This window comes from Symphalangus syndactylus, chromosome 1 (genome assembly GCF_028878055.3).
Source record: "Symphalangus syndactylus isolate Jambi chromosome 1, NHGRI_mSymSyn1-v2.1_pri, whole genome shotgun sequence".
Lineage (NCBI taxonomy): Eukaryota > Metazoa > Chordata > Mammalia > Primates > Hylobatidae > Symphalangus > Symphalangus syndactylus.
In genome coordinates, this window is record NC_072423.2 from 135,307,202 (window position 1) to 135,332,875 (window position 25,674).

The 25,674-nt window shown below is 37.6% G+C and overlaps 1 protein-coding gene across 5 annotated transcripts in view; it reads left to right on the top strand.

The window, feature by feature from the left end:
- Positions 1 to 1,148: 1,148 nt before the first annotated feature.
- TOP2B (DNA topoisomerase II beta) overlaps positions 1,149 to 25,674 on the top strand; it is a 68,478-nt gene continuing 43,952 nt past the window's right edge. The window contains exons 1-4 of one of the 5 annotated variants that reach the window (XM_055285470.2): positions 1,149 to 1,888; positions 20,460 to 20,615; positions 22,138 to 22,228; positions 24,328 to 24,391. In XM_055285470.2, the coding sequence (XP_055141445.1) occupies positions 1,820 to 1,888; positions 20,460 to 20,615; positions 22,138 to 22,228; positions 24,328 to 24,391 (380 nt within the window). In that variant the 5' untranslated portion in view covers positions 1,149 to 1,819. Of the gene's footprint in view, positions 1,889 to 3,269; positions 3,333 to 20,444; positions 20,616 to 22,137; positions 22,229 to 24,327; positions 24,392 to 25,674 lie in introns of those variants that run through there. The other 4 variants (XM_055285465.2, XM_055285480.2, XM_063637097.1 and 1 more) reach the window with 4 other exon arrangements.

The window sequence follows — 25,674 nt, forward strand, 5'->3', positions numbered from 1 at the left end:
AAACAGTAATACTGTTTTCGTCTTTATAAAAAGCTTTCATCACAACTCTTTGGTGGCACTTCATGCCTTCAAGTACTCATTTTGGTGATCGTTGGCTCCCTTTTAGTCTGTCTTACAAGCCAGGTTATAAATGGTTTGAAATCAGGGGCCCTGTTTTTATTTTGAACCCATCGCAGAGCCTGGCACAGCGTGGCAGAGTGTGCGCCCAATAAATACTTGAGTGGAATTACACTGAAAAACAGGAAGAAGTAAAGCCATCTTCCAACTGCCAAAGACTGTGATGTTGCTGTATCGGTAATTTTCATTCTTAGAAAGCTTTAATGTGAATGAAATTATTCCTTACTGTGCATTTGAAAATTCCACTGAAAGCAGTTTTAAAAATTAAGCATGCCCTGTTAGAGGCAGGGGGCACAGTTCTGGACAGATGAGAAAAGTGACAGTGACATCTCTGCATTGTTCAGAGAAGAAAGGTCAACAAAGAGTAGAAATAGAACACTCAACCCACCCTGCATTCTTTCCCTAGAACATTCTCTGTGTGTCCCTTATCATTTAAGGTTTTCATATGTAGTTTTCTTGAAACTGACTATATGCTCTTTTGGGGTGAGGGGAGGAGAGGGAGGAGGGAGATGGAGAAGGTCTGGGATGATTTTTTTCGACAGCAGCGTTCACTTAGGCCCTTGGGGAGGCCGGGTCACGGGGCCTCCTTGCACCAGTGGTCTATAACGTCTTGCCTGCGGTTTACAACCGCTCTTTAAAAATAATTTCCCTTTGGGACGGCCCCCGGCTTCTTCCTGCCACCCCCATCCCCACCCCGCCCCCATCCTCATCCTTAGAGGCCCCGGGCAAAAAAACGCTTCGGCTTCCCGGTTAGGTCTCAGAGTAAACAGCACGCTTGGAGGATTACAATCGACCCGAGGCCAATCCGACCCTTTCCCTTTGCCGCCCTCAACTGACCCTTGAAGCAGCCCCTGCTCTCCCTTCAAATGGAAAACCCACAGACACACACACAAACAAAAACCCCAAGTCTTCCTCTCGGTTGCTACCCGCAATGACGTTTCCCCCCTCGGGTCCCGCCCCTCCAGGGGGGCTTGGAATTTTGGGATTGGCCGAGAGGCTGTGGCGACAAGGCCCGGATTGGACGGCATGGCGCTGACTGACAGCGGGGGCGGCCGCCGCGCCCTCCCTCTCTCCCCGGTGTGCAAATGTGTGTGTGCGGTGTTATGCCGGACAAGAGGGAGGTGACCGTGGCGGCGGCGGCGGCGGCTCTGTTTATTGTCCTTCTCGGTGTGTGTGTGTGAGGAAACAGGGGCTGCAGCGAGGCTAAGGCGGCCTTTGAAGCAGCAGCGGCGACCGGGACGACTACTCTGGCGACTCGAGTGGCTGGCCTTCGCGGAGTGTGAGAAGGACAAGGCACCTCTGCGTCCTCGCCACGTCCGAGCGCCTCGGGCTCCCCGGCCGCCCTCGCGGCTCGCACGCCCGGGCTTCAGCCCGGCCTGCAGCGGCGCCCGCGGGCGGGCGAGAAGGCAACGCCGCCGCTCGGCTGCCGCCGGTCGCTCCCTGCTTTCTTCTCCTCGGCCGCCGCGCTAGGCCCGGGCGACGCGGACGCCGCGCCTCGAGTTTGAGGGCAGCCGGCGGCGCGGCCTCCTCAGCGGGCTCGGCTGGACGTCCGCTCCGCGTCTTCGCGATGGGGCGCGGGGGTCGACGCGGGTAGGAGTGCGGCGAGTGGAGCAGTGGGTGCGGAGCGGCGGGGCCCAGCGGCCCGCAGGGAGGCGGGAGCGGCGGCTGCGGCCTCAGGGCCTGTGAGCTGGAGGCACTCGCCATGGCCAAGTCGGGTGGCTGCGGCGCGGGAGCCGGCGTGGGCGGCGGCAACGGGGCACTGACCTGGGTGGTAAGTGGCTGGTCCCCGGGACGGGCGGCTGCATTGTTCCGGGCCCGCGGCGGAGGCGGAATTCCGAACGGGCGGGGGAGGGGAAAGGGAGGGAAATCCCGTCTCCCGAACGGGCGCTCCATAGGGGCCTGTGCTTGCAGAATCCTCCAGCCCGCTCCCCGCGCCTTTTTTCTTTCTTTCTCTGTACCTCTCTGGAAGCCCTGACTGCCAGAGCGTAATGTGTACTTGAAACTTTGGGGGGACAAAACCGCGAACGTAACATATAGCCCCCGCTTCCTCTCTTTTCTTTTTAACCAGACTCTTCCGGGGCAGCCGAGCCTGAAATGGTGGGGATGGCGATAATGCAAGTGTGTTTGTGTGGGGCAGCATTTTCTCCACATGTAGTTCAAGAAAACCCTGGGAAAAGGGGTGTGTGTGTATTCTAAGTGCAGCCCTTTCTGGGGCTTTAATCTCAAAGAAGAATGCATTGGGACTTCTACAGCAACTTGCACTTCAGTTTGGAAAGCCTCATTCAATTGAGAGCGCATTTGGGATGACTTTCACAGCAGTTAATACTGTAGGTCGTCCCTCTGTCAGGGTGAGATTATTAAAAGAAGTGCTTGCCTACGTCAGCATCGCAGGTGTAACGGGGTGGGGGCTGAATGGATGTCCCGGAGAGGTGACTGAAGTGCTTAGTCCTGAAGTTAAAGGATTTCGACGCTCAGCTCCTGCTGGAAAGTCTAAGTAGCTGCAGCGAAAGGAGGAAGGGAGACCGGATTCCCACGACAGATCGATAATTCACCGGCATTTCACTTGCTCAGCGTAGAGTTCAGACCAGGGTCATTTCCTATACAGAAAACCTTGGTATTTCGGAGAAAAGTAAAAAGTGTTACATTTTTCTGGACTTTCGACGGTCTATTCCTCCGTCCCTGTTTTAAACACCTCAAGGGAGCTTTCATACAGGCATTTTTGTTACTTAATTCATTTTCTCTTTGTTTGGGTGAGGTTTAGGTGAGTTGAATAGCAATTTGTGCTATATTGACAACTGCTTCTTATAAAAAGGGTGTTAGAGCAGCAAAACATTTTAATCACTTACATTTGCGTGCCAGGGTACATTGCAAAACAACTTGCCACGCTCTTATTGTTGAAATTCTCTGAATGTTGTATATTACTCCAATTATGTAGAATGAAAGTATGAAGGGACTAGATCCAGGAGAGAAAATGTCGGATACTAAGTTAGTGGTCCATGTGGACTTGCAGTAGCAGGTATGTGAGAGGAAGGAGGAGATGGACACATACATGCAAAAGAACGACTTTCAGAATTAATGGCTTTTACCCCTGTCACTAAAATCAGACATCGGAAAATTGACTTAGACAGCCAAATGGTATTGTAAGTTCTCATTCTCTATTTGAAAGTGTTGAGGCCTGATGGGTGTTTCCTCTGAAGACCTCTGGTTCTATAATGGTAAACATTTTGCTCCATAGTGGATTGTTGGCTTTAACATTGATAGCAGTACTTTAATTAACTGTTATATAATTTTGTAGATAATTAAATGACAATTTATTTCTTTCAAGCTCCATAGGAAACTCATTGCTAATAAACTTAGCAAAACTTGGAAGATCTCATTCGAGATAGAAAAATCCATTTGAAACTGAAATTGACTTATTGATTAAAGGAATTTTCATTATAAAGAGGATTATGGAAAATATGGGAAATGCAGTAAAATAAAGTGAAGATCACTTAGCCTTTTATTTATAGAGTATATCTTATGGAATTAGAAGTTTATTAAAAAGATAATCACTCCTATAAGTCTTCTTTAAGAGTTGATACTTACTGTAAAGTTATGTGAGCATCTTTATGTCCATAATATAAATCATTGATCATATAGACTGGTTTGATTTTATGGGAGGCAATATAGTGAGGTAGTTATGGGCTTTGACGTCAGGCTGATGTAGGTTCAGATACTGTCTCTCCAACACATTTAGTTGGACTTTTCCCAAGGAACCTAACCTTTCTAAGCTTGTTTTTTTATCTGTCAAATAAGATTGCATTGAGAATGAAATGAGATAACGTATGTAGCACAGTGCTGGGCTTAAGAATGTTTGTTATTATTGGTGAACTTCAAGAAATGCACACTCAAATAATAGATTGCAGTTGCTTTTACATAAAGTATCTTTTAGGTGGGGTAAAAGCAAATTAATTTTTCCTTTGCACGAGTTGGGGCTTTACTGCAGTGGTCATCTATTTTGAGAAAGGTAACTTTGTCTGCTTTATTGAAGCTAGTGTTCTGTTGCCATCTGCTTGTGGATAACAGGAAGAAATAAAAATAGGATTAGCCCCGATTTCTTTCTTCTGGGTGAGGAGTTGTATGCCATGTGTTGCTGATATTAACTACTGTTGGGATGCATGCCAGCATGTGTTGTTAATGTCATTGCATGAAAATTTGCCTTTCAATATCTGAAACTACAAAACCAAGTGGTTTTAGGACTGGCATTAACTTATTTTAATAATTCATTTGGTTTGTGTTTGATTTGTAGTAGTATCTCAACCAAATTTTTTATAATTAAAAAAAGTGAAAAATATAAACGTGGCAAAACTATTTTGATTTAAAATGTATAGCAGTTACAAAGGCTTTTCTTAAGCCATTAGGGTTTCTTGAATCAATTCTTTGTAGAGCTTTGATTAGTAGATAGTAATAGTCTGGTTCATTCTGTCAGTCTTGTATCATAAGTGATTGTAGCAAATACATTTGTGGAAATATTAGAATATAGTTATATGACTTGATCTTTTTCCCAACAATATTCTAACTTGGTAGATTAAAAAAATTTTTTAATGGAAAATGTTAAGCATCTCAAAAAGTGGTAACCAGAGTAGTATAACAAACTTCCCTCTATTTAGCCTTAAGCTTCAATAACTATCAACCTGCTGGGCATGGTGGCTCACCCCTGTAATCCCAGAACTTTGGGAGGCCAAGGCAGGCGGATCACCTGAGGTCAGGAGTTCAAGACCAACCTGACCAACATGGAGAAACCCCGTCTCTACTAAAAATACAAAATTAGCTGGGGTGGTGGCGCATGCTTGTAATCCCAGCTACTCGGGAGGCTGAGGCAGGAGAATCGCTTGAACCTGGGAGGTGGAGGTTGCGGTGAGCCGAGATCACGCCATTGCACTCCAGCCTGGGCATCAGGAGTGAAACTCCATCTCAAAAATAAAAAAAAAAAAAAATCAACCTAAGAACACCCACTTTATCCCTTCTCATTTTTTTGAAGCAGAGCAAATCGTAGAATTTTATCACTTTCTCTGTAAATATTTCAGTATTTATCTCTAACAGTTAAGTCTGTTTTTGAACAACTGTATAACCACAAATAACATTGTAGTTTTCTCAAAGGTAAAATTTTTTGAAATATATAACTTACATTTTTTGGACTGTGAATATCTCTAAACATTACTGTGTATTTAAATATTGTTTAAATATTTGTTTTAAGAACCTTGCTTTAGTGGTTTACTGTTGCGAGTCTAAATTGCTGAGCCAGACTTACATAAACTGTATCCTTTCCAATGAAATTTATTATAGTCTCCATAGTTAGATTTATCTCTTCACTGTCCCCTGTACAAGTTATGCTTGTTTTTGTCACTTTGTCTTTACATATTTGCCTTCCATCTGGAATTACTTTTTCACTTGTCTTTACTAGTCTAAATCTTAACTGCTCTTCAGAGCTAGCTCATAGGCTCATCACATTATTGTTTTCCAGTTTATACTCATCTTTTTCTTTCATTGAATGTTTGATATTCTCATGAATCATGAAACAGAAGTCTTTATTTTTTATGTAACTTTCATGCATGATAACTTTGCCTTAACAATATTACAAACTTCTGAAGTTAGAGAGCATGTATTTTCCTTGTTTATGTCCTTTATAGTGTTGAACAAAGATCTGGATACGTAATCCAGTCTCAGTTATTAACAAATTGGATAATTAACATACTTCCTAAAAAGTCTTCTATCATTAGTAGGACAAGAGTTTGAGTAGCAGTGTTTTTTAGATACATTCTCAAGTACATGATATAGCAGTATTTAGGCACTTTTTAAATAAACTTAATTTTTCTGAATCGAAGTATGTTCACCTGTAATCCCAGATTTGTTGGTTAGGTGGTGGCAACAATTGCATTTTACTGAGTACACTTTAAAAAATAAACTTCTTGAATTTTTAAAAATATTAACACATATAGAACCCCATTTTAACGAAAAGTTGAAGTAACTATAGTTATTCCTACTTGCAGAGAAGGAAACGGGTTTAGAGATTAGGTAACAAATTCTTAGGCACATGGTTAAGGCACAGGTGGAATTTAAACCAGACTCAGTGTTCTTAACATTTACACAGCCTTCAACTTTAAAAACATTGAAAGACAAAACAACTCATCTTTTATACTCTGATATGACAGAATAAGGAGACATCTGGGGTATACCTATCTTTTTCTACTAACCTTTTACTTTCATACAAAAAGCTAAGGAGTGTATTTCCTTTTCAGAATATGTGTATCTAGTATAGCATAATGCTAAGAGTATGGGCTGTGAAATCAGATCATCTAGTTTCATAATTCACCTTTTTCAAGTACTAGTTTTGTTAGCTTTGGGAAAACACTTATCCCAACCTTAGTTATCTCATCTGTACAAAGAATTATAACTGTCTATTTCATGGAGATACTATAAAAGGATTAATTAAGATTATCGTAGTGCTTGGCACATAGTAGCTCCCAGATGGGTTCACACATACATTCTCCCTTCTTTTTTAATCCAGTGATAAGTATTTTCATTCCCTTTATTATAGAGAAAGCCTATTTATTTTCATAGTCGAAGTGTAAGCATTTGTTACTGTCTTAAGTATCTCTTATCTCTTCCTTGCCCCTTTGTTTAGAAGGGTATTTCTGAAGGAGCATAGATGGGGGACAATTTGTTGCTTTTTGCTTCATTAATGGTGGGTAGAGAACATGGCCTCTCCATTTACATATAGGTGAAATATGGTTAGAATGAACATCATGGGATGGCAGCCTTGAGGGGGAAAAGAGAGAGGAGACGTTATAAAAGGTTAGTGTTAAGTCTGAGGGGATTGTACAGAAGAAGGTAGAAGAAGGGGCTCGTTGCTAGGCTGCCAGCCCCCACTTCCACTCTTGTTGGCCTGCTTATGGTGAGCTTTCTGTGTCGATTATGTGAATGAGTGGCTCAGTTCTTTTTTAGTACCAACTGGCAGACCATCTCCTTTACCCTCTTTGTCAGCAATTCATTCTCCCTCAGAAAAACAAACTGGGTGCTTCTGCCAAATTGCTGTATTTCAGGTGACAACTTTGTCCATTGAAGAATCTTTTGTTTTGTTTTGTTTTGCAGAATGATCTTGGTGTATAGTCGTTCTGAAAAATACAAAGTTTTACTGGAATGTTTTCCATTTTCTTCTGATGATTGAGAAATGTTATCGAAAAAGATCAAATCTTTGATTAGTATTAAATATATTTTTTTATTTGGCATTAACAATATTGCAAAAGTACCATAAGATAGGTTAATATTTAAAATATATGGTCTATATATTTATTTTGATATTTTTGTTATAATTTTAAATTTTCCCCAAATGCTTTGTTTAATTTGGCAGCTGACTTTTGAAATTCAGAAAAAGTCAATGATGTTATCGTCATATTTATAAATGAAAAAGAATAGAATTAAAACAACTTTTAGATATGTGTAGGAAATTTAATATGGTGATTATTTTACACTTCTATTTTCTTTATGAGAATGAAAATGTAGCCTTGATTTTTTAGATTCCAATTTAATTGGATGCTGGCATTGTTTATTACTATCAGTAGTTTGGTAATTTGTTCACATAAATTAAGGCAGGGAAATTACAAATAAACTTAACAAGTTTTCAGTCGTTAGTCTCAATGCAGATTTATTCAAAATGCTCTTGGTAAATAACAATAATAATAATAATAATAATAATAAATATATATATATATATATATTTTTTTTGAGATGGAGTCTCGCTTTGTTGTCGCCCAGGCTGGAGTGCAGTGGTGCGATCTTGGCTCACTGCAAGCTCCGCCTCCCGGGTTCTCGCTATTCTCCTGCCCCAGCCCCCGGAGTAGCTGGGACTACAGGCGCCCGCCTCCATGCTCGGCTAATTTTTTGTATTTTTTAGTAGAGACGGGGTTTCACCGTGTTACGATGGTCTGGATCTCCTGACCTCGTGATCCGCCCGCCTCAGCCTTCCAAAGTGCTGGGATTATAGGCATGAGCCAGTGCGCCTGGCCGGTGAATTATTATTTTTAAAGGCATGTTGTTAATTTTTATTCAATGTGGAGTACTGGGAGCAATTGCTATAGAACATGATATCTTATTACTATAAACATATAAGAATAAGAAAAGGTAAAATCAAAAGACTCTTCTGGGTCTAAATTGAGCATAATTCTGTTAGCCTGCATGTGTCAAATATACATCACTCTTTTTTATGATCTGTAGAGTTGAGGTGCTTTTATAAACATACAGATATGAGTTTGCTAGTTTGTGGTTGTTCAAGGCAATTTCCTGTTCTCTTTTCTGAATATTGTCAGCAAAAGTGTTAAAACTGAAGAGCTACCCAGGGTGACATTTTTTTTAAGAGATAGAGATAGGGATGATAACAGCAAGGGAGAAGGTGCAGGATAGGTTTCTCATTTAGCTTCTCTCTTCTAAGGCCAAAGGTGGTTTGTATTAAATATGCATACCTGTTCTAGGGATGGGATCATCCTATTAACAGGGTAGGTTGCCCTCTCTCCCCTAACCCCAGATTTTGATTTTTAGTGACTTGGACATTGCTCAGGGGACAACTTTCTGCTGATAAACAGGAGTTGAAAGACTATTATTTCAGGTTTCTGTTACAAAAACATATAAAAGTCTCAGGGGAGAACCCTCCTGTGTTTGCCACTAGTGAGCCAGTGAGCAATGTAAATTACCATTTGTTGAGAATGGGAACGTAAAAGACAAATTGGATTCTAGTGTTAATTTCTACTTTCTACTCTGCCAAGGCTGCCAGTCTTATTTGTGTATTTTGATTTTGTTTTTGCATAGCCTCTAGTGAGAAAGTTGGGGTTGCAGAAGTAATAAATAGGTGTAAACATTGCCTCTAGGAAAAGAAACCTTCAGTTTTATTCTAGCTTAATTATGTTTTCACATACATAGGTTAATAAGTCTTTAACATATTTCTTTATGCATTCATTGTAGAAAATTAGAGAACGTGTAGAAAAGATAAAAAATGGCGTGTATTTCTACTCTATAGATAATTTTTATTGATATTCTGTTGGGCATATTTCACATTTTTTCCTACGCATGTATATATTATGCATAATTTTTTTCTGACAAAAATGGGCTCATGTTTTATATATACTCTTTTGTAATGCCCACTAAGCAATGCCATTTTGATAAACTACTAATTTAAAAATACTTGACTATCTTTACTAATATAAATTTTCTATAAAAGCTAGAGCAATAAAAGATTAACACCAATTATTTTTAGTATAGTAATTATAAACTTATTTATTCATTGAAACGTCCAAGTTTAAGGGTTTATATTAAGGGTTTTTTGTTTGTTTTTTATTTATTTATTTATTTATTTATTTATTTATTTATTTTTGTGGTGGAGGCTTGCTATCACCCAGGCTGGTCTCAAATTCCTGGGCTTAGGGGATTGATCCTCCGGTCTCAGACTCCAGAGGAGCTGGGACTACAGGCCTATGGCACCATGCCCTATGTCAGATTTTATAAGTTATTTGATATTATAATTGGGAGTTGATTTGAAATATCTGCAAATGACTTCCATTGTATTCTATAAATAATATGTATCCCTTAAGGCTTTTCCTGACTTTAAATAGAATGGTATCTCTTTTTCTTTCCTCAATACTTGTCATATGATACTTAGAAAAAAGTGGATTGTCACACATTCGTCACACTTATTTTACAGTATTTCCATGTTCTTCCTAGAGAAAATTACAAATAGTATTAGACAAAGTCACCTACATTTCACATGTTCAATTTTTTTGTTGTAAAAAACATATAACATTAAATTTACTATCTTAGCCATTAAGTGTAGAGTCCAGTAGTGTTAAATATATTTACATTGTTAAGCAACAGATCTCTAGAAGTATTTCGTTTTCCAAAACTGAAACTATATCTACTAAACACTAATTCCCACTCCCCCCAGCCCTTGGTTAACCACCTTTCTACTTTCTGTTTCTATGATTTTGATTACTGTAGATACTTTATATGATAATCATACAGTATTTGTCCTTTGTGACTGGCTTATTTTGTTTAGTATAATATCCTTGAGGTTCATCCATGTTATAGCACGTGACAAGATTTCCATGTTTTTTGAGGCTGCATAATACTCCATTGTATCTATATACCACATTTTAAAAATCCATTCATACATCAGTGAACATTTGGGTTGCCTTGCCTTTTGGCTTTTATGAATAATACCGTGATGAACATGGGTGTGCAAATATCTCTTTGAGATTTTGCTTCGAATTCTTTTGGATATATACCCAAAAGTGGGATTGCTGGATCATATAGTAATTCTATTTTTAATTTTTTGAGGAACCTCAATACTATTTCCATAATGGCTATAGCATTTTTCTAGCATTTTATATTCTCACCAACAGTGTAGAAGTGTTCCAGTTTCTCCACATCTTTACCAACACTTATTTTCTGATGGCTGTCTTAATAGGTGTGAGGTGATGTCTTATTGTGGTTTTGATTTGCATTTCTGTTATTAGTAATGTTGATTGTCTTTTCATATGCTGTGGACCATTTGCATATCTTATTTGGAGAATTGTCTGTTGAAATCCTTTATCCATTTGAATGGGGTTATTTTGTTATTGTTGAGTTATAGAAGCTCCTTATCTATTTTGGATATTAACCATTTGATGGTTTACAGATATTTTCTCCATTCCATATGCTGCCTTTTCACTCTGTCAGTTGTTTTCTTTGGTGCACAGAAATTTTTAAGTTTGATGTCCTGTTTGTCTAGTTTTGCTTTTGTTGCCTGTGATTTTGGTGCCATATCCATGAAATCATTGCCAAATCCACTGTCTCAAAGGTTTTCCTTTATGTTTCCTTCTAGGAGTTTCAGAGTTTTAGGTGTTACTTTTAGGTCGTTAATCTATGTTAATTTCTGTATGTGGCATGAGAGTCCAACTTCATTCTTTTGCTTGTTATCCAGTTTTCCCGGCACCGTTTGTTGAAGAGACTGTCCTTTCCCCAATGTGTAGTCTTGGCATTCTTGTGAAAAATCATTTGGCCTTTTATGTAAGGGTTTATTTCTGTACTCTCTCTTCTGTCTGTATGCCAGTGCCACACTGTTTTAGATTTCTGTTGTTCTCTAGTAAAATCAGGTTTTGAAATCAGGAGGTGTGAAGCTTTTAGCTTTTTCTTCAGATTAAAGACTGATTTAGCTATATGGGTCCTCTTGAGATTCCATATGAATTTTAGATTTTTTTTTTGTATTTCTGCAAAAAATACCTTTGGGATTTTGGTAGGAATGGCATTGACTCTGTAGATCACTTTGGATAGTTTGGACATTTTAACAATATTTAAAATTTTTAAATCCATGAGAATGGAATGCTCTTCCATTTATTGGTATCTTTTTTTCGTTTCTTTTAACAATGTTTTGCATTTTGACATTATTCTCATCTCCTTGGTTAAGTTTACTCTGTGGTAGTTTATCCTTTTTGATGCTGTAGGAAATGGGATTGTTTTCATAATTTCCTTTTTTGATTGGTCATGGTTACTGCATGAAAACATAACTAATTTTTGTATCCTGCAACTTGCTGAAATCATTTATTAGTTGTAATAGTTTTTCTGTGGAATCTTTTGGGTTATCCTACTATAAGATTATGCGATTTGTGAGCATAATTCTACTTCTTTTCTAATTTCTATGCCTTTTATTTCCTTTCCTTGTCTTAATTGCTCTGACTGTGACTTCTAATACTATCTTGAAGATTGGCGATATTGGGCATCCTTGCCTTGTTCCTCCTGTTCTTAGAGGAAAGGATTTAGTCTTTCACCAGTATGTGTGCCGTTAGCTGTTGGTTTTTGTATATCGCTTTTATTATATTGAGGTGTTTTCTTTCTATTTCTAGTTTGTTATGTGTTTTTATCAGGAAAGTGTGTTGAATTTTGTCAAGTGCTTTTTGCACATCAATTGAGATGATAATGTGGTTTTTGCCATTCATTTTGTTAATATAGTATAGTACAATGATTTGTTTTCATATTTGGAAACATCCTTGCATTTCAGGTATAAATCCCATTTGCTTATTGTGTGTAATCCTTTTAATGTGCTGTTGGGTCAGGCATGGTGGCTCCTGCCTGTAATCCCAGCACTTTGGGAGGCCAATGTAGGAGAATCGCGTGTGGCCAGGAGTTAAAGACCATCCTGGACAATATGGTAAAACCTTATCTCTAGAAAAAATTTTAAAATTAGCCAGGTGTGGAGGCACATAGTTGCAGTACTACCTACTTGGAGCAGGGGTTGTGGGGTATTGAGGAGGAGGGTGGGTGTGCTGGGGTGGGAGGATCACTTGAGCCTGGGAGGTTGAGGCTGCAGTGAGCCATCATCATGCCACTGCACTCCAGCCTGGGCAACAAAATGAGACCCTCTCTTAAAAAAAAAAAGTGCTATTGAATTAGGTTTGCCAGTATTTTTGGGGGGATTTTTTGCATCAGTCTTCATCAGGGGTATTGTTCTGTAGTCCTCTTGTTCTGTCTTCTAGTTTTTGTATCAGAGAAATGCTGGCTTCATACAATGATTCTGGAAGTGTTCCCTGCCCTTCATTTTTTGGTAAGAGTTTGAAGAGTTAATTCTTCTTTGATTATTGGGTAGAATTTTCAAGTGAAGCCATCTGGTACTGGGCTTTTCTTTGTTGGGAAGTTTTTGATTACTGTTTCATCTTCTTATTTGTTATAGGGCTGTTGAGGTTTTTTATTCATGATTCAATCTTGGTAGATTATATGTTTGGAATGTATTCATTTCTTCTAGATTATCTTATCTGTTGCCATATATGTGTTCGTGTAAGTCCTTTATAATCTTTATTTCTGTGACATCAATTATGATGTCCCCTTTCGTTTCTAATTTTAGTTATTTGATTATCTCTTTTTTTTCTTATGTAATCTAGCTAAGGGTTTGTCAGTTTTGTTAATTTTTTCAAAAAACAAACTCTTGGTTTCATTGATTTTTTTTCCTCATTGTTTTTCTATTCTCTATTTTATTTATCTTTGTTTTAATCTTTATTTCCCTTCATTAATTTGGTTTAGTTTCTCTTTTCCTAGTTCTTTGAAAGGGTCTAAAGTTAGGTTGTTAATTCGAGATCTTTACTGATTGTTAATGTTAGGTGTAATACTGTTTTAGCCGCATTACATAAATATTGGTCTATTGTGTTTTTGTTTTCATTTGTCTTCTGATATTTTCTAAATTCGCTTGTGATTTCATCTCTCACCCATTGGTTGTATGAGAGTGAGTTGTTTAACTTCCACTTATTTGTGGATTTTACTGTTTTCCTTCTACTGCTGATTTCTACTTTAATTCCATTGTTGATGGAAAATATACCTTATATGATTACAGTCTTCTTAAGTTTGTTAAGACTTGTTTTGTCACGTAACATGTGGTCTATGTTGGAGAATGTTTCAAGTGCAGTTCAAAAGAATGTGTATTCTGCTGTTGTTGATTGGAGTGTTCTGAGTATGTCTGTTAGGTCCAATTGGTCTGTAGTGTTGTTCAAGTTCTTTGTGTGTTTGTTGATCTTCTGTGTGGTTGTTCTATCCATAACCGAATGTGGGCTAGTGAAGTCTCCTACTATTATTGTGTTGGTCTCTCTCTCCCTTCACTTCTGTCAGTGTTTGCTCATAAATTTGGGAACTGTAATGTTAGATGCATATCTTACTGGTGAATTGGCCCTTTTATCATTATATAATGTCCTACTCTGTCTCTTGTGACAGTTTTGTCTGAAAGTCTGTGTTGTCTGATGTAAGTACGGTCACTCTCTTCAGATTCCAGTTTTATGGAATATCTTTTTCCATCCTTTTATTTGTAGCCTTTGTGCATCTTTGGATCTGAAGCAGGTGTCTTGTAAACAACCTATAGTTGGATCTTATTTTTTTATTGCATTGGCCAATCTATGTCTTTTATTTGGGCACTTAATCCTTTTTTGAGACGGAGTCTCCCTCTGTTGTCCAGGCTGGAGTACAGTGACACAATCTTGGCTCACTGCAACCTCTGCCTCAGGTTCAAGTGATTCTTCTGCCTCAGCCTCCCAAGTAGCTGGGATTACAGGTGCCTGCCACCATGCCTGGCTAATTTTTGTATTTTTAGTAGAGATGGCGTTTTACCATATCGGCCATGCTGGTCTCTAACTCCTGACCTTAAGTGATCTGCCCACCTCGGTCTCCCAAAGTGCTGGAATTACAGATGTGAGCCACCGCACCTGGCCCAATTTATATTTAAAGTAATTATTGACATGGACTCACTATTGCCATTTTGATTTTTGTTTTTATATGTCTAACAGCTTTTTTGTCCATCTTTCCTCCCTTGCTGCCTTCTTTTGTGTTTCATTGATTTTTTTTTTTAGTGACATGTTTTGATTTTCTTCTAATTTCTCTTTGTGTATATTCTACATATTTTCCTTGACTTTACCTTGCAATTACATATCTTCAAGTGATAAAAATAAATTTTAAATTAGTAACTTCAATTATATATGAAAACTCTTACTTTTTTTCACCTCTCCCCTCCCCTGCTTTGTTTTTGATGATACTTTACCTCTTTTTATATTTTAACACAGATTTGGAATTATTTTTTATGCTTTAAAAAATTCTATACTATAAGTGATCTCTGTTACTGTATTACAATACTAGAAGGTGCCATATTTGTCTATATACAAACAGTCTTCAAAAAGTTCATGGAAAATGTGTATTATGAGAAAACTATGCATGGATTTCAAAATCTTTTTGTATCAAAATAAACTTGTACTAACTTGTTATAACATGTCTGAACAAAATCTAGTTTGAGGTACTAAGAAGGATAAGACATCATTTGGAAAAGAGTCCCTGTCAGAGCAATATGAATTATGCTAAAATTGAAGCAAGAGCAAACATCAAGTTTATGAAGAAGCTTAGATGGAAGAATGGTGAAATCATTGATTTTTACAATATGTTTACAGGGCCAGTGCCTCAAATAAATGAGCAGTTTACAAATGGATAACTTCTTTTAAGAAGAGACGAGATGATGTTAAAGATGAAGCCTGCAGCAGCAGACCATCTACATCAATTTGTGAGGAAAAGATTAATCATGTTCATGCCTTTATTTAAGAGGACCAATGATTAACAGCAGAAACAATAGCCAACACCATAGATGTCTCAGTTGTTTCAGCTTCCACAATTCTATATGAAAAATTAAAGATTCACAGACTTTCCACTCAATGAGTGCCAAAACCATTGTGCCTAGATCAGCTGCAGACAAGAGCAAAGGTTTTAATGGAAATTTTAAACAAATGGGATCAAGATCCTGACGCATTTCTTCAAAGAATTGTAGCGGGAAATGAAACAGGGCTTTACCAGCATAATCCTAAAGACAAAACACAATCAAAGCAATGGCTACTAAGAGGTGGAAGTGGTCCAATCAAAGCAAAACCAGACAGGTCAAGAGCAAAGGTCTTGACAACAGTTTTTTAGGATGCTCAAAGCATTTTGCTTGTTGACTTTATGAAGGGCCAAAGAACGATAATATCTGCTTATTATGAGAGTGTTTTGAGTAAGTTAGGTAAAGTTTTAGCAGAAAAATCCCCAGGAAAGCTTCACCAGAGTCCTTCTCCATCATGACAGTACTCCTGCTCATTCCTTCCATCAAACAAGAGCAATTTTATGAGAGTTTTGATGATAAATAATTAGGCATCCATCTTATAATCCTGATTTCGCTCTTTCTGACTTTTTTTGTTTACTAATCTTAAATCTTTAAAAGGCACCTATTTTTTTCAGTCGATAATGTAAAAAGACTGCATTGGCATGGTGAAATTCCCAAGACCCTTGGTTCTTTAGAGTTGAGCTAAATGGCTGATATCATCACTTATAAAAGTGTCTTGACATTTATGGAGCTTTTGTTGAGAAATAAAATTTATATTTTTTATTTTTATCTTTTGATTCCATTTTTCCAAGAACTTTTTGAAGTGTCCTTGGACTTTACCAGGGAGTTATGTATTTTTGTGTTACTGTGTTGCTATTTTTTATCCTTTTGCTTTAAGGGACTCCCTTTATCATTTCTTGTTGGGCAAACCTAGTGGTGATGAACTGTCCCAGTGTTTGTTTATCTGAGAAAGTCTTAATTTCTACTTCATTTTTGAAGGGCACTTTTGCTAGATACAATGTTCTTGGTTGGCAGAGGTTTTTTTTTGTTTTTTTTTTCAGTACTTCAGATATATTCTTCCAATCCCTTCTATTTTACAAGGTTTCTGCTGAGAAACTGGCTAGTAATCTAACAGAAGCTCCTTTGTAATTGATGATTCACTTTTCTGTTGCTGCTTTTAAGATTCTCTGTCTAAGACTTTTGACAGTATAATTATGATGTGTCTTGGTATAGTTTGCTTTAGATTTATCCTTGTTGGAGTTCTTTGAGCTTCTTTAATTTGTATGTCCATTTATCTCCTCAGATTTGGAAAGTTTTCAGCTATTATTTCTTCAAATAGGCTCTTTCTCCATTTCTCCCTTTCTTCTCCTTTGGGGCTTACATAATGTATATGTTGTTCTGATTGATAGTGGCCCATAAGTTCTTTAAGCTCTTTTTATGTTTATTCATTCCTTTGCCTTTTTACTCCTTTCCCTTGGCAGTTTTGAAACTCCTGTCTTCAAATTTGCTGATTTAAAAAAATTCTGCCTGCTCAAGTCTACTGTTACATCTCTCTAGTGTATCTTCAATTCATTTACTATGTGCTTCAGTTCCAGAAATAATGTTTGCTACTTCATCATAGTTTTTATCTTTGTTGATTTTTTCCTTTTGTTTATGCATTGTTACACTGAGTTTTTGTTTGTTCATCTGTACTCATTTATTTCATTAAGCATCCTGATGGCAGTTAATTTGAATTCTTTGTATGACATATTTCCATTTCTTTAGGCTCAATTTGTGGTGATTATTTATTTATTATTTTTTTTGAGACAGGCTCTTGTTCTGTCACCCAGGCTGGAGTACAGTCATGTGCTGATGGCTTACTGCAGCCTCCACCTTCTGGGCTCAGGCAATCCTCCCATCTCAGCCTCCCAAGTAGCTGGGACTACAAGTGTGCATTACCACACCTGGCTAATTTTTGTTTTGTTTTGCGAGAGATAATATTTGGCCATGTTGCTCAGACTGGTTTTGAGCTCTGGGCTCAAGGGATCTGCCTGCCTCAGCCTCCCAAAGTGCTGGGATTACAGGTGTGAGCCACTGTGCCTGGCTGCAGTTTAGTTTTTTACATTGAATCGGCCATATTTCCCTGTTTCTTTGTGTTGTTATTTTCTGTTAGTGCTTTGGCATTTGAAGGCTTAGCTAACTCTCCGGTCTTTGCGGTCTGGTTTCATACTGGGAAGACATTCTTCATCCAGTTAGTCTAGCTAGAGAATCCTGAGACCTCACAAATCTTATGGGGATGCATCCTCTTTGGGTTTGTAATTTCTTAATTGAAGAGGTTTGCCTCTGTCCGTCTGTCTGCTCTCTCTGGTGTGTGTCTGCTTTACTTGTGTCCGCTCGTGCTGTAGTAAACTACAGTACTGGAGCTCCACCTTGTGTCTGTTTCTGATACTGCAGGGTCTGATGCTAAACCAAAGCACTTTGATTGCTTTTGTTCTCATTGGCCCTCAACCTGGCACCCTGTTCAATGTCAGTACTTAGATTCAGTCAAGAAGTTTCTAGGGTAGCACTGCCCCCAACTATTCCATTGGAGGTATATTCCTCTTCTGCTTCTCCCCAGGGAGAAGGTGGAAGTTGTTGTCGTGTTTGTTTTTCTCAATCTTGCCTTGTAGGGGTAGATAGGAGGGAGGACATGAGCTTTGATGCTATTTTATGCTCACCTGGGGTGCTGGAACTTATCACAAAGGCAGTTGGATTGTTTGTTATTGTTGAGTCCATGTCTTCATGGGGAAAGAAAGGCCTGGGGTTTCTTGTTTTGCCATCTGGCTGACCACGCTCAAATGTTACCTGTTTTTTTTTTAGACATGATCTTAGCAAGAATGGCAAGTCTTTGAACTTGATAGGAATTTGGTGGGTTCAAGCTTTCAAACTTTTTTTTTGTAATATATCCATTTGGGAAGAGATGCAGGGGGGAAGAGGTGGTGATTATAAGTAAGGAAGTATGGAAAAAGTTGTAAATTCTTGAAGAAAGCATGAGGTAAGGTTTTACTCCTTTTTTTTTTTTTTTAATCCCTGTTTGCCCTTTAGTTCAGTTTAGTTCATACAGATTAGATAGACATGAGCCTCTGGTTGAGTCTAATCTTGAAAATATTTTCTTTGTGATGGGGTTGGTTTTGGAAGAATAGCCTGGAATAGGAAAGCTTTTACTTGTATGGTTATCATGTATCCTCAACCTTTATGTCAATAATTGCAGACTTAGAATAGCACTTCTAAGTTAATGGTAAAATGTTACCTACTTTTGATTCCATAGCGTCTATCTTCTTTGAGTACTTTCTTAGAGTGTGATTTTAATGATTATGATCTTTGTTCTAACTATTTTGAGGCTCCATTAAAAAATAAATTATGATTTTATTGTTAGAATCGTTTCTATAAATTAATGTCACTGCGCCTGGCCCTTAAGTGTAAATTTGTTTTTATCTATCAACTATTTCTTCATAAAAAGCAAAGAATATGATTAGAAATTTGAAGACTATCTGGTATTTTAAAATGAAAGTTCATCTTTCTGGCCAGCTCGTGTATCATCTAACTTTTGCAGAAGTAGAATGTGAAAACTTTGTGAAGCAGAATTATTTTCTTTTATCCAAAGCTATTTTTAATTGTCTTTGAGCAGTGTTAGTGGAAAAACTTATAAATGTTGGAATGTATAAGAACATAGTTTAAAATCTAGTAAAATGAGTTATTTTTAATACTCTTATTTTGAAATATTATTAAATCTTTAATTGTATATAAAACTGCATTGTGAAATTATAATTAATGTTTGAGTTTCCTCAGGATAAATTCTTATCTTGGTTTAGACTTTTCAGAGGTCATGTATTTTGATTTTTAAACATACTTAATAATACAGTTTTTAAAAATAAAAACTTTAAAGAGGAATTGAAATTGCATACTGCTTGTTTAAATGCACAAAATATCTGTATCTCCTATTATCTGTATTCTGTTTCTTTAATTTCTACTAAAATTTGAAGGCATATGAAGGTATTTTAATTCTTATTGTGTCTTTTGAGTTATTTTTTGACTCTGAAAAAATAGGCCATCACAATATCTTTTTAGTGAGATGTCATGTTTGTCAGCATTAAGGAATCCCAGAAGGAGAGAAGTATATTCTCTGCTGCTTAAGAAGAAAAGGAAATTTGTAGACCTTGGAAATTTGATTTGACATCCTCATGTGCTGTAGGAATGTTTAGAATTAAAATCACCAACCTGTGCCTCCTTGAAACTGGTAGAGAAACTGGGATCAGTATTGGGACACCCAGAGCTGATATGTGAGGAATTAGTGGCATGATCTACAAATGTGTGAAATTTGAGGATTTTATAAGCCATTTCAGTCATATCAGTGTTTATTAACTACATAGGTTAATATTTTGTGTAGGTCATTTTTGTTTGTACTGTAGTCATCAGTAGCTTAATGGTGGGGAGCTTACACCTGGAAGCTTTTGGGGCTCCTGCACCTAGCCAGGTTCAGTCATTGTGATTCTGTAACTTCACCAGAACTCAAATTCCTTGGGAGGTTTTGAGCACCACAAAAATTAACTTGAGGCCAGGCGTGGTGGCTCACACCTGTAATCCTAGCACTTTGGGAGGCCAAGGCAGGCTGATCACCTGAGGTCAGAAGTTCGAGACCAGCCTGGCCAACATGGTAAAACCTTGTCTCTACTAAAAATCCAAAAAAAAAAAAAAAAATTACCTGGGCATAGTCGTGCGCACCTGTAGTCCCAGCTACTCAGGAGGCTGAGGCAGGAGAATCACTTGAAACTGGGAGGTGGAGGCTGCAGTGAGCCAAGATCACACCATTGCACTCTAGCCTGGGCGACAGAGCAAGACTTTGTCTCAAAAACAAAACAAACAAACTTGATATCTTATAGAATTGGGTAATGTTTGTATTTTTGGATTGCTGGAGACTGCTGTAGTGATTCTGGTGACTATACCCACGTTTTGGGCTCAGTCAAAACTACAGGTTCATGTTGTATAATAAGAGCCAAACGGTCAGTAAATAGACCTGTGTTTTCTTTAGGATTTAAAAAATCAGTGAGTCTGAAAGATAATTTTGCCATTAAAAAAGAAAGCCCATGTCGTGTGTCCATACTCATTGTTTACCCCTTGGTAGGTTATTTAAATTTGATTTTTTGGTTAATTTTAGACTCTTTTTGATCAGAACAATGCTGCAAAAAAAGAGGAGTCAGAAACTGCCAACAAAAATGATTCTTCAAAGAAGTTGTCTGTTGAGAGAGTGTATCAGAAGAAGACACAACTTGAACACATTCTTCTTCGTCCTGATACATATATTGGGTCAGTGGAGCCATTGACGCAGGTAATTATTGCTAAAATTGATTGAAATTAGGAGATGTGCATCTATATCTACTTTTTAATATGTTGATAAAATTATTTTAATTACATGCTTTGGAAATCTGTAATTTCATCTGTCTATAGTCATGGTCAAAGTAGAGTGAAAGATCTAGAAGTAGAGAAGTAGAAATGTATTTACTTCTTTTTGGGGATTAAAAACCATCAGAAGAGGCCAAGCGCAGTGCCTCACGCCTGTAATCCCGGCACTTTGGGAGGCCGAGGCGGGTGGATCACGAGGTCAGCAGATTGAGACCATCCTGGGTAACGTGGTGAAACTGTCTCTAATAAAAATACAAAAAAAAAAAAATTTATTGGTCGTGGTGGCGGACGCCTGTAGTCCCAGCTACTCAGGAGCCTGAGACAGGAGAATGACGTGAACCTGGGAGGTGGAGCTTGCAGTGAGCCGAGATCATGCCACTGCACTCCAGCCTGGGCGACAGGGCGAGACTCCGTCTCAAAAAAAAAAAAAAAACCATCAGAAAAAAGAAGTATAGAGTAAAATGGTGCCATATGAACTTTTTATGTAAGTCTTCCCCACCCGCTATCTCCCATCACCCGCCCCACACCCCCCGACCCTGTGTCTCGCTCTGTCGCCCAGGCTGGAGTGTAGTAGCGGGATCTCGGCTCAGTGCAACCTCTGCCTCCCGGGTTCAAACGATTCTCCTGCTTCAGCCTTCCAAGTAGTTGGGATTACAGGCATGCGCCAGCACGCCCGGCTAATTTTTGTGTTTTTAGTAGAGACGGTGTTTTGCCACGTTGGCCAGGCTGGTCTTGAACACCTGACCTCAGGTGATCCATCCACCTTGGCCCCCCAGAGTGCCAGGCTTACAGGCGTGAGCCACTGCGCCCAGCCTTGTAAGTCTTTAAGTTCATATTGTCATTAATGTTAATGGTAGTACCTTGCAGAATTTGTACATATACACTGACTATTGTTTACTGCTTACTATGAACTTGGCTTACGTATATTACCTCATTTGATCCTAACCATTTCGGGAAGTAGGTACTGTTATCTCTATAGATGAAGAAAGGGAAGCTTACATAAATTTAAGTAACTTGTTCATATCTCTCAACCAGTAAGAACTGGGATTCAAAGTAGTTCTCTCTGACTCCAAAGTTTTGCTTTGTTCGTATTATTTTACCCTGCTCCCTGTATTATAAAAAAATATAAAGCATGAATTTTCCATTATTTATGAAAAGTAATGTTTTTATTTTTTCAACTATTTAATACTGTTTCTAATAATTATTGATGTCTGACATTAAAACTGACTTTATAATAATACAAACTTGATACAAAATAAACAATTTCTCAATTTTGAGGTTAATTTAACATGAATAGTGAAGTTGACTATTACTGAAGTTGTATATGTTTTTCTACTTTGCAGATTTAAGTATTCATATAGTGTAAATGATAGGATGTGGATTATACTATGAAAAATTGATATTAAAGATTTATTGAGTAAAAAAAATTTTTGAATTTTTCAATGCAGTTCATGTGGGTATATGATGAAGATGTAGGAATGAATTGCAGAGAGGTTACCTTTGTGCCAGGTTTATACAAGATCTTTGATGAAATTTTGGGTGAGTACTTGCTTAGGATTTAATGCATGTTTCTATTAATATCATCATAATGTCCTTTTATATATAAAGCCAGACTTAACCAGTATAAATTTGAAAGGTGTATCTCTGGCTTTTATCCTTCTGAATATAAATGATCTTCAGAAAATTTATACCATGATCTGTAATGTTTCCATATCTCCGTTTCATCTTTGTTTCATTTTCTTCATCTGTGAAATCCATGTGTTATATTTGTAATCCCATAGTTGGTCTGTACTCCTGTATGTGTAGTCATCTGGGATTTGCTAGCATCACAGTTACCTGGAGGCATCTTGAATATGGAGATGACAGGGACTGATTTTGCAGATTCATTGAGTTGGTGGGATAATATGTTTTTCACCAACAAATCAGATATTTCTGTTGGGCAGCCAAGTGTAATAACCATTGCTGTAAATGATCTGTGTCCTCTCCAAATCACATGATTAATTAAATTATGTGAATGCCTAGTTGACTGCTAGGGAATGCTTGTACTTTGGAAATATTTTAACCAAGGACACTCTAGAAATTCTCTTGCTCTGCCACCTCATCAGCGCAACTTGAGGTTTCTTTCTTTTTTTTTTTTTTTAGGTTTGTTTTTTTGGTTTGTTTTTGTTTTTTTAATTTATTTATTTTTTATTATTATACTTTAGGTTTTAGGGTACATGTGCACAGTGTGCAGGTTTGTTACATTATGTATCCATGTGCCATGTTGTTTTGCTGCACCCATTAACTCATCATTTAGCATTAGATATATCTCCTAATGCTGTCCCTCCCCCCTCCCCCCACCCCACAACATCAGAGAAATGCAAATCAAAACCACAATGAGATACCATCTCACACCAGTTAGAATGGCCATCATTAAAAAGTCAGGAAACAACAGGTGCTGGAGAGGATGTGGAGAAATAGGAACACTTTTACGCTGTTGGTGGGACTGTAAACTAGTTCAACCATTGTGGAAGTCAGTGTGGCGATTCCTCAGGGATCTAGAGCTAGAAATACCATTTGACCCAGCTATCCCATTACTGGGTATATACCCAAAGGACTATAAATCATGCTGCTGTAAAGACACATGCACACGTATGTTTATTGCGGCACTATTCACAATAGCAAAGAGTTGGAACCAACCCACATGTCCAACAACGATAGACTGGATTAAGGAAATGTGGCACATATACACCATGGAATACTATGCAGCCATAAAAAATGATGAGTTCATGTCCTTTGTAGGGACATGGATGAAACTGGAAAACATCATTCTCAGTAAACTATCGCAAGGACAAAAACCCAAACACCGCATGTTCTCACTCATAGGTGGGAATTGAACAATGAGAACTCATGGACATAGGAAGGGGAACTTGAGGTTTCTTAGTGCAGTTGTATGGGTCTCTCAGAGCTTCTTCTGTTGGTATTTGGTGAAGAGATAAGAGATTAAAACTGGGTTGCATTTTATACCTTTAAACTTGCCTCCATATTATAATTTTGCTGTTTTAAGTTTATTACAAGTGTTTGTCAGGAGCATATTTCTTCTATGATTGTGTTCAAATTTCCTTGAAGCAGTGGTTAATGAATGCAAAAATATTTATATTGTCAGCTATAGTACCTAGGATACAGAAGTTTGATTTCTAAGGGTGTTAAAGACTTTTTCTTTGTAACTAAAAATGAACTGGTTTCTATTCAACATGCCTATAAAGTCACTAGTTTATTGAAAGTGATCAGTAGAATGCAATTGCTTGTTACCAAGAGAAAATATAATTAAACAAAAGTTTTTACTTTTAGACCTGGATTTGGGTGTTGTAAAATGCAGGTGTTTGTTCTTACTTAATTTGTTTTGATTAATGTTTATCTCTAAAACATATCCTCCTCTTTTTTTGTGGTGGAAAACATAACAGTAATTTGGTGTGATAATACAATTTAGGAATATTATTTGGAAAATAAGATTTTATGTGAGAAGTTAATAGTAATTATTTTCATTAACTATTACCATATGTAGATGTTTATATTAAGCAGTGATGCACATACAGTTGTGTCCATGTATTTATTTATATAATTTTATATATTACTTATTAAGATGTTTAATTTTGTAGTTAATGCTGCTGACAATAAACAGAGGGATAAGAACATGACTTGTATTAAAGTTTCTATTGATCCGTAAGTATATTTAAAGTTTAATTTTTTATGCTAAGTTTTATTCAGATAGTCCCCAATTTATGAGTACTCCTCAAATAATGCATATGGGTAGTACTGTTTTGTTTCCCTGTTGTTTGAGACTTTGTTATTTTTGCCTCTTTTCTGTGTCATTTATTGTCTTTTCTTCCAAAGAACTTTGCTATCGGGGCTCTTGGAGACCATTTTTCTTTGATGCTGTGTATGCTATTTCAGCTGCTAGAGTAATCACCCTATCTTTTCTTACCCTTACTTTGGGACTCAAGGCTGAGGGCTATTGTTAGTGTGATTCCAGTTATATTATACTTTAAATTTACTTTTCATGACTGGTATTTGGAGTTTTCCATTATTTATGACATAATTTAATAGATTAGGTACTGTTGGTGTAACCAGTTGTTTAGCTAATTATATTACTGTGGTGATTTTTATTATTTTTTTGCGTAGGATGAAGATGTATAAAAAATAGTAGTGTTGGCTGGGCGCGGTGGCTCACGCTTGTAATCCCAGCACTTTGGGAGGCCGAGGCGGGCGGATCACGAGATCAGGAGATCGAGACCACGGTGAAACCCCGTCTCTACTAAAAATACAAAAAAAATTAGCCGGGCGTGGTGGCGGGCGCCTGTAGTCCCAGCTACTCGGAGAGGCCGAGGCAGGAGAATGGCGTGAACCCGGGAGGTGGAGCTTGCAGTGAGCCGAGATCGTGCCACTGCACTCCAGCCTGGGTGACAGAGCGAGACTCCGTCTCAAAAAAAAAAAAAAAAAAAAAAAAAATAGTAGTGTTAAATCAGAAACATAGCTGTTACATTTATCCTGTTTTTACCAGCATGCCTTTTGTAAAATATTACATTCATCCTTTGTAATTTCATTAGTAATTTAGCATGATTTTAAGATTTTTCTCTAGTAAACATAAAAATCTAATAATTCAGGTATAGTCTTATTTGTAATCTAATTTCGGTTAAGATTAGTAGTATAATAAAACTATAATTTGTATTTGGTTATACCATGAAGTTAACTATATTTTATATGAAACTGTTACCATATAACTGTGCTGTTGAGATTATTTATTTTTCTTCTCCATTCTTTTTTTTTTTTAAATTTGGATTATTTCTATAATGAACGCATTCTTGAGAAGTTATATAAGGCATACAAGACATAAGTTACAACTTATACAGAAGTTTAAGATGGTTTCAAGGAAATTTTGGCTGTTAAGATTCCTTTTCCTTATTTAGGCAATTGTCAGCTAAAAACCATATCTCTCTTCATTTATT